This window comes from Triticum dicoccoides, chromosome 7B (genome assembly GCF_002162155.2).
Source record: "Triticum dicoccoides isolate Atlit2015 ecotype Zavitan chromosome 7B, WEW_v2.0, whole genome shotgun sequence".
Taxonomy (NCBI): domain Eukaryota; kingdom Viridiplantae; phylum Streptophyta; class Magnoliopsida; order Poales; family Poaceae; genus Triticum; species Triticum dicoccoides.
This window is the reverse complement of record NC_041393.1, coordinates 649,760,143-649,768,880: the sequence shown is the minus strand read 5'-3', so window position 1 is coordinate 649,768,880 and position 8,738 is coordinate 649,760,143. Positions and strand designations below refer to the sequence as shown.

Sequence of the window (8,738 nt, the reverse complement as noted above, 5' to 3'; positions counted from 1 at the left end):
ATTCTTTTTGCTATTAAAGTTTCTAACCAAAAAAGTTCTTTATGAATATTCTTTTTGCTTTTAATGATTTTGAACAGAAAATACTTTGATAATTTTAGTTGCATCAATTTTATATAATTTTAGTTTCAATAATACTAGAAGTTTCTTATAATGTTTTGAACAAAAAATACTTTGATAATTTTAGTTTCATAAATTTTATTTATGTTATTAAAGTTTTTTTTGTTTCTACTTATCTATTTTATTAAAGTTTATATCATTTTGTTTCAAATTACTTATTTATTCTATTTTATTTTGTTTCTGACTTCATTTATTATGTTTCATGCATTTACTGATTATTTTGAGCTATAAGACCATGAAGTTGAAAAGCATTTGAACTGAACTCTGAAACCAAAGTACATACATAGTTCTCCAGAGCATTAAAACCAAAGTACATACATAGTTCTCATTGAAAAACATATATATCTCTCGAGAGTATCTAATTAAACTATACATTGAAATTATGTAAAACATTTCAATGCAAAAACAAATGCGATCATAACCGCAACCAAGGTAACAACTAATCCAACTGCATAATGACACCAAGCCTCGGTATGAATGACATATTTTCTAAATTTTTTAATCTTCAACCGCATTGCATCCATCTTGATCTTGTGATCATCGACGACATCCGCAACATGCAACTCCAATATCATCTTCTCCTCCTCAATTTTTCTTATTTTTTCCTTCAAGTAATTGTTTTCTTCTTCAACTAAATTTAACCTCTTGACAATAGGGTCGGTTGGAATTACCGGTTCAACAACCTCCTAGATAAATAAAATCTATGTCACATTGGTCGGCATAATTGTTATAAACAAGAAATAAACCAAATAGTTATGAAAAGATAATATATACCACATCTGAATCATAGACAGGACGAGGGCCGACGACGGCGGATACCAAAACCATCGTACTATATAATAACAAGGAATAATAAAAGTAAGAAAAATAGACAAGTATCTATCTGAAGTCAGAATTTTTTCTTTCAGAAAGATGATAAGAACAAGAGGCTCACCACGGTGGTGCCGACGACGAGATCGGCACGGGCGATCGACGGCGATGAAGACGAGGCAGGGAGGGGGCGTGACGGACCGCTAAATCTAGACAAATCTCGTTGAAAATAGAGCTCGGAGGTCGAGTTTCGAGAGGAGAAAGCTTAACTAGTGTGGCTCGGGCATTTTATCGAACACTTCATGTGCATAGGAGGTGAACTAGAGCACCCAAATGCCCTCCCCTCGCCGGCTTGACAAAACAGAGCACTGTGGAGTGCTCTGCCGCGGCGATGGGGTATATATAGGCAAGTTATTTGTCCCGGTTCGTGGCATGAACCGGGACTAAAGCCACCCCTTCTGTACCGGTTCAAGCCACGAACCGGGACCAATGGTTGTGGGCCAGCAGCGAGTACCATTGGTCCCGGTTCGTGCTCGAACCGAGACAAATGGTTCCACACGAACCGGGACCAATGCCCACGAGGCCCCGGCCAGCCCCCTGGGCTCACGAACCGGGACTAATACCCCCCATTGGTCCCGGTTCTTGAAAAACCGGGACTAATGGGCTGACCAGGGCCGAACGGTAGCCCTGTTTTCGACTAGTGCCATTACATGTTCCATGTCAAAATTGGAATGTTTGGGGTTCATTCGTTGTATTTAAGCCATTAAGCGACTTTCTAGGCATTTAACGGATATCTTGTGTGTTCTTGATTCTATGTTTAGACCTTATCCAAGAAAAAAAATGTAAACATCAAGGTGACAATACTCGGCCCCAAACATGGTGCTTATTTGCTTTTTAATTCTAAAATGTACAAACAAAGTCGGCGGAATATGAAACTTAACATGGTGTAATTATATGATACCTAGATGGTGTGGTAAAAAAATTAGAAGGTTTCAAAAAAGTTGTGGCATAAACTTCTTAAAAAATCAGATCATCTTCGAGGAAGATGGAACGGGTGTTATAAGGCGAAGCGGCCGCTACTTTTTCGGTTTACCTTGAAAATTCTATACATACAAGATACACCAATACATGTTGCATCTTGCTCTTTTGGGGTCCGTTCGCTATATTTAAGCTACCAAGTGCATTTCTAGGCATTTAACGGATATAATTCAAACTTGAACTACAAGTACATGATTAAATTAGAAAAAATGTGTTTCAAAATTATATTTCTATTCTTAAGTCTAAGTTTAGGCCTTACCCAGGGAAAAAGGGAATTCCAAACATCAAGGTGCCCGACCCCGAACATGGATCTTACTGGGTTTTTTAATTCTAAAAGAATGCAAATGAAGGCTGAAAAAAATTAAACATTGGTCAAGGAGGCAAACATGATCTGTTTGCTTGGCTTTGATCGGCCGAGGCAGCGATACATGGATCATTGTGGTGGCAAAGAAAACAAGTGCATGACTCCATCTTTCCCCGCATGAGTCCTTCTCTCCTCTTCTCTCCTCATCCATTTTCCCCAACCTTCCCCGATCTCCCTCCTAGTCACCTGTCGTCGGCGGGCAGCCGCCCTTCCTCCCAGGACCCCCTCCCCCCCTCCAAAATGGACGACAGCTTGACGTAGAAGGATGGTTGCGCAGTGCCAATGGTCGCATCGCATGTAGCTGCTGGAATCATGGAAAAGTGACGGTGGCAACACATGAGTGACTTCGATGGTGGTGCTACTCAAGCATCCAGTCTCGAGCTCAGGGGCGAAAGCCTAGGTTAGGTCTAGTGGCTATACCTGGCAATGACGATGTTTTTCTTACGTCGTTACTTTGTTGAAGCCATTGCTCGGATATACTCAAGATGAAAAACTGGATTCTGACCTTGTGGTTGGATCCAGTGACGGCGACGTTTGAGTGTCGCTCTGTTTCTGAAGGAGTTGCTGTTGAAGAATAGCACCGTCCATGTGGTGTCATTAGGCGGTTGGTGCGGATATGGTCATTGTTATAATTTTGCCGATCGCATATGTGGTCGCTTTGGGGACTTTTCTCTTGTTTTTCCTCGCCTACATATAACGTTGATCTTGTATGACTTTGCTTGTTGTTGGTGTGTTTTCTCGTGTGTATGAGTTTGTGTTGGCTGGTGCACCCTAACTATGTAGAGGTTGGATGTGATCACTGTGTTGTGTATCTTCCTGATGCTCCATTTTGAGCAACTAAAATCCGCCTTTATCGAAAATAATTTTTTTTTATTCTACGCTCGGTGCATGCTGCTACAATTCTTTTCTTCAGAATATATATTGCCAATGCCAAAAGGCATTCTACACTCTCATCGGGTCAGAGAATGCACGCGGACAAAACACCACCAGCCAGTCTTAAATTTTTGAGGTAAATGGCACCAGCTTATCCGTGCCATGCGTTTGCATGGGCAGCATGACCCTACTCATTACCTGGCCGGCCAGCACCAGTATATATTCTGCTCCCATCACAAAAGTAAACTCGCCGAAACCAAGCCCGCCAGCCGAGAGACAGACCATGGAGTCCGTTGTCATCTTCGTGAAGACCGAGCCCCGGAAGAATGCTCGGCGAGGTCCGAGGTGGAGCTGCAGCGGAGAAGCTGCCGGGTGCTGGGCGAGCTGGACCTGCGGCCGTCGTCGTGGAGGTTGAGGCGCCGCAGGTTACTCTACCCCCAAGTGGAGCTGCTGCTGCTGGCGCTGTCGCCGTGGTGGCTGGGCCACGACGAGGTGGAGCTGCCACCGCAGTCGAGGCTGCTGAGGAGCTGCGCGGTGCTCGGCGGGCTGGACCTACCGCGGTCGTCGTGGAGGTTGAGGCGCCACCAGTTGGAGATTCTGCCACCGCCGCCGTCGTCATGGGGGTCGGGTCACGGCGAGGTGGAGCTGCTGCCGCCGTCGTCTTGGGAGCCGAGACACAGCGCGGTGGAGCTTCCGTGGGGGCCGTGGAGCGGGCTCCTAGTCGTGGTTATTGTTCCAGGCGTCTCCCTGTCATCCCTCTCCACGCTATGTGTTTCATTCTCGCTCATCTTGAAAATCTTCCACTCTTTTTTTTTCTTCAGAAATCCTATTCTTAAGTGTTCCTTCTAAAGAAAAATCCACGTATTGTTAGAATGGTCATAACTACCTAGAGCAAAACACGCATGGTATTTGTGCTATTGCTATAAGACTCACAAGATTAAGTAATAGACTTGCCGCTATATTAACTTATCGGATTTATTGTGCTTCCTTGCCACATTTACAGCGACCATGTTGTTTTGATGGAGAAACAGTTTGGTAGCTGTCCCTGAAAAATGCGGTAGCTGGTACAGTTACCAGGTTGCTTAGAAAGCCGTTGCCAAGAGAAATCGCCAATGCATTTAACGGGTTGTATTGGGAATACACTTACCAACTCTTAGAACCTGAAATAACAACAGAGCAAGAGAATGTGCGTCCCTAGCGTTACAAAGTGAGAGCTAATGAGCGTATTATCATCTCTGGATATCCACGTACACAAGTGAAAGCTAATGAGCGTACCCATCCTGCCATGCACTGTAGCGGGCACATGCGGGCTCCTATAGCAGCACGATATGGTATAGTAGCACTTTTTCTTTTCTACTCTCTCCGTTCCTAAATACTTGTCTTTCTAGAGATTTCAACAAGTGACTACATACAGCGTAAAATGAGTGAATCTACACTTTAAAATATATCTACATACATCCGTATGTTGAGCCCATTTAAAATGCCTAGAAAGACAAGCATTTAGGAACGGAGGGAGTACTATGTATTACTCCCTCCGTCCGAAAATACTTGTCATCAAAATGGACAAAAAGGGATGTATCTAGAATTAAAGTACACTTAGATACATCCCCTTTTATTCATTTTAATGACAAGTATTTCCGGACGAAGGAAGTAGTACTTTGTACCCAAGGTTGAAAAGGTCACATCACCTAATCTTGCGCTATATAAGAATCACTCAATCACATCACCTAATCACGCGATATACGTAGTACGGTAGCACTTTGTTCTGGCAGCCGCCGCGCCGGAGCTCAGAGGTGCGCACGCTGCATTTTAATTTTTTTTCCTTTTTTCTTTTGTCTTTTCTTACATTTGCTAGTACGTATTTTTTGTAGAATCTCAGTATCTCACGGTTCTCACCCATCTTGTTTCTCCTTGGTGTCTTGGTGAACACAGGAATGCCGCTGCTGTTATGGCTTTTTCTGCTCGGGTTATCAATTTGGTTAACTCCTGTGCTTGCCTTGCCTCCGAATCCGCAACGTTCGTGCAAGTTCCAAGTAACAACCCTTGCAGCTGTATCGTGTAGCGAGTCTCCTATCTCCCCAACAGCTTCATGCTGCGAGGCTCTGATATACGCGATAGATAGCAGTCCCGATTCTGAGTTGGATAGAGGCATATGTTGTCTGTGTGAATACATTCTCGCACAGACTCTTCCTTTCGATCTTGCCTACACATACCGTGCGTGCCGGGGAAAAGACGCGTCCGAAGTTGAGGCATTCTTTTCTTCTCCGCCGGTACCATTTACTTGCAAGGGTGAGTGTGCTAGGTGGTGGAGGTAGCTAATTATTATTTATTACTTATAATCTTGCATCCCCTTATAGCTAAATATTTGATGTCATTTCCTTTCTACTTTTCTTTCAGTACCGTGTTACCACGATGATAACAAGCCTTCACCTCCTGCCAAGGAAGCTAACAAAGGGACAAAGCTAAGCTCGCCGGCCATCGCTGGCATAGTAATTGGAGGGTTAGTGTTAATTGGGTTTGTAGGAGCTTGGGTCTACTACAAGTTTTTTAGCCCATCTGCCAAGGCTAGGGGATCGCCTAACCCCAGCGACGACTCGTCTCGAGGTACTGCAAAATGGAAAAATTGTCTCACATTTGCATGTGTCTCTGTAGGTTAACATATGCCTGTTGTTAACACAATCCGTGCATGTATGCAGGTATAGAGTTGCCGCCACAATCAGCACGCTTCTCATCGGCGCGGAACTCTACTTCAAATCTACTTGAGACATGAGTTTAGTTTCATTGTGCTAGGATGTCTCTTCTATTCTAGTCGTTGTGCTAGGTTGTAATATTTGTAGTAGTTTGTTTAATGCTAAGTAGTAGTACTACCGTATACTGACTCCAGTTGACTACTGCATGGAAGTCTTTTTAAATCGTTTTCCTCGCATGTCCAGAACTATTGTTAATTAGAGGGTGTTTGTTTCCAGGGACTTATTGGTTTAGAGACTTAAAAAAGTCCCTATAAGTCCCATCTAAACCAAACAGGAGGGACTTATAGGGACTTAAAGTGGGCATTTGGGACTTATGAAATAAGACTCTCAAAGAGGGACTTATAGGGACTTATAGTTATAATATGGTCTTATAGGGACTTATAAGTCCTAGGAACCAAACAGGTAGGGACTTTTTAGGGACTTGGAACTTATAAGTTGGAACTAAAAAAAGTCCTAGGACTTATGAATCAAACATGGCCTCAGTCTCTAACGACGTATCCATCCTTCTACTCATGTGAGTCTCCAACGGAAGTGACCTTATGGGTTGTCTGTTTCCCGTTCAATGTGTTTGCCTACCACAAGGTAGACTACAACAAATGCAGGGTAGAATAAGCCTTGAAATCACAATGAGAAAAGAAACAAAAGGGCACATATATACTGATATCAATGCCTCAAAGATCTTGGTTGGAACTTGGAAGTAGGAGAATTCTGGATGTGACACCTGGCGATACGAATCCTAAAGCAGCAGCGGCCTAGTTCACCAAATCCCGATCTCTTTTCATTCGCTGCCGCCCACGCTCGCCCGCCGTCGTCGTGGTCGCCGCCGCCGCCGCCGCCGCCGCTGCAACTCTTCTTCTCGCTCTAACCCGGAAGCACCAGAACCCCGTCCCCACTACTCTTCCCCGTCGTCCATGACCACACTCATCAGCTCGGCCATGGAGGCACATCAAATTCGTTTAGACCACATCTCGTATAAAAACAAATTCAGAATAAAAATAGCTGCATTCATTCGGGTTTTTACAGATCAAAGTCAGGATGAACAATATGCAGTAAAAATGTTGATTGAATCATCTAGTGAACACAGGCGACGAAACGGAGCAAGCTTAGCAAAACCGTCGGGGAGAAACTTGGCTGCAGATAAGGGATGCGGTGTGGGCATAGTGCGCCGGCGGTGCCGCAAGTAGAGGCATCCAGGAGCATCGCCGTGGCCGCCGGGGACAAGCACACCGGCGGGCGGCGGCGAAGTGGAGAGATTGAACTTGGTAGGAAATCCGGATTTGGGAACGGAGAGGCGGGGAATGGGACGGGCTGCTGCTTTAGGATTCGTATCGCCAGGTGTCACATCCAGAAGAGGGTCTCACAATCGGCTTTGTACGACCTGGTCGTATAAGATTTTCTTCCCCTACCCTATAGTTTATTTTTGAGTGTGGAAGATTTTTCTTATGCGTCGGATACACAGGGAAGGAAGCATGTCATACAATCTTTGCACTGCTAATGTCGCCCCGACACCAGTACAGATTTCAGTAGGCACAACAGCTAGCCTTTGGGCCAGCAAATGTTCAAACAGGCTGTAAGAGGAGCAGCTCTTGCTAAAGCGCCAGCTAATTTACGTCTTCCCCAATTACTAGCTTAGAGTTCCCTTGCAGCAGGCTTGACAAGAATTTAGTGAAATCACAACACTATGACCTACACAAGCACAGGTTTCAAACTGAAATTCATTACCATCTTTAGGAAGCCTCTTCTCTTTTGGGAACAGAAGCTTGGAGCAGCCGAACTTGCCTGAAGTATTCACTGTGACAATGACGCCATGGATGCAAAATAATGAGTATTGCCAGAACAATACGTAACAAGCAGCACTTGTCGAGATGAAGTAACACTCAGGTGAGCATTGGACCGACATAAGCACACTGCTTTGTAGAGGCCAATGCAGAGAAGACGTATCAGTTAGGAACATGTCTTGTTCAGCAAACATTCAGGAATCCTCTTGTAGTACCTTTCTCCTGAAGATCATCTGTAGATATATCTGTCGCTTCAGTGTTTCTTTATGTTATCACCTCCACGCTTTCATTGTGAAATATCACTAGAGTTATTCAATCAACTCTATTTTACAAGGAATCAGGACCTACCATTGCCTGGTTTACTCTATGACTCCCTCTACCATTTCTAGATCACTGCAGCTATTTATATCCTTCATTTGCTCTGATAGTTCATCCAAAACTTCATAGATCTCTGGTGCTAGAGGGTTTGACCTGTCTCCAACCAAAAAAGGGGTAAACCCATTACCGAGATCAGCCCATGCCAGCCCAGGTGCTTTCATGACACCTAAGTCTCGCATCAGCTTCCTGACTACTGCTAGCTCATCCCAGCAACCTGCAGCTGCATACATGTTGGCAATTAGAACATAGTGACCAGCATTCTCTGTCCTCATCTCCAAGAGTCTCCTTGCAGCCCTTTCGCCAATTATTATGTTACCCCTGTCATGACAAGCCCCGACTAATGCTGCCCACATCGCGGGTGTTGGAATGAAAGAGCTCCGATTGAGCATCCCTTCTGCCTTTTCTAATAGGCCAGCACGCGCATATAGATCAACCATGCAAGTATAATGCTCTGTCTGGGGCTTTACACCATATGAACTGGTCATCTTGTCAAAAAGCTCTTCTCCTTGAGTAACAAGTCCAGAGTGGCTGCAAGCAGAGAGGACAGTGACCATGATAATGCTGTCTGGCATGATCCCACTATCAATCATCTGGTCGAAAAGCCGTAGCGCAACTGATCCTTTCCCTTGC

The 8,738-nt window shown here is 44.5% G+C and overlaps 1 protein-coding gene across 1 annotated transcript; it reads left to right on the top strand.

The window, feature by feature from the left end:
- The first annotated feature begins 4,980 nt into the window (after nucleotides 1-4,980).
- LOC119336301 lies at nucleotides 4,981-6,091 on the top strand. Its single transcript, XM_037608296.1, has 3 exons — nucleotides 4,981-5,491; nucleotides 5,600-5,806; nucleotides 5,899-6,091. The coding sequence occupies exons 1-3, from the start codon at nucleotides 5,137-5,139 to the stop codon at nucleotides 5,970-5,972; spliced, it is 636 nt and encodes a 211-aa protein (XP_037464193.1). The 5' UTR covers nucleotides 4,981-5,136; the 3' UTR covers nucleotides 5,973-6,091.
- Nucleotides 6,092-8,738: the final 2,647 nt, after the last annotated feature.

What these genes read in the sequence shown, in the direction of transcription:
- LOC119336301 (XM_037608296.1), top strand. Translation starts at nt 5,137, where the DNA reads ATGCCGCTGCTGTTATGGCTTTTTCTGCTCGGGTTATCAATTTGGTTA. An exon ending in GGTACCATTTACTTGCAAGG is followed by an intron (nt 5,492 to 5,599) that starts GTGAGTGTGCTA and finishes CTTTTCTTTCAG; the next exon opens with TACCGTGTTACCACGATGAT. An exon ending in CAGCGACGACTCGTCTCGAG is followed by an intron (nt 5,807 to 5,898) that starts GTACTGCAAAAT and finishes GCATGTATGCAG; the next exon opens with GTATAGAGTTGCCGCCACAA.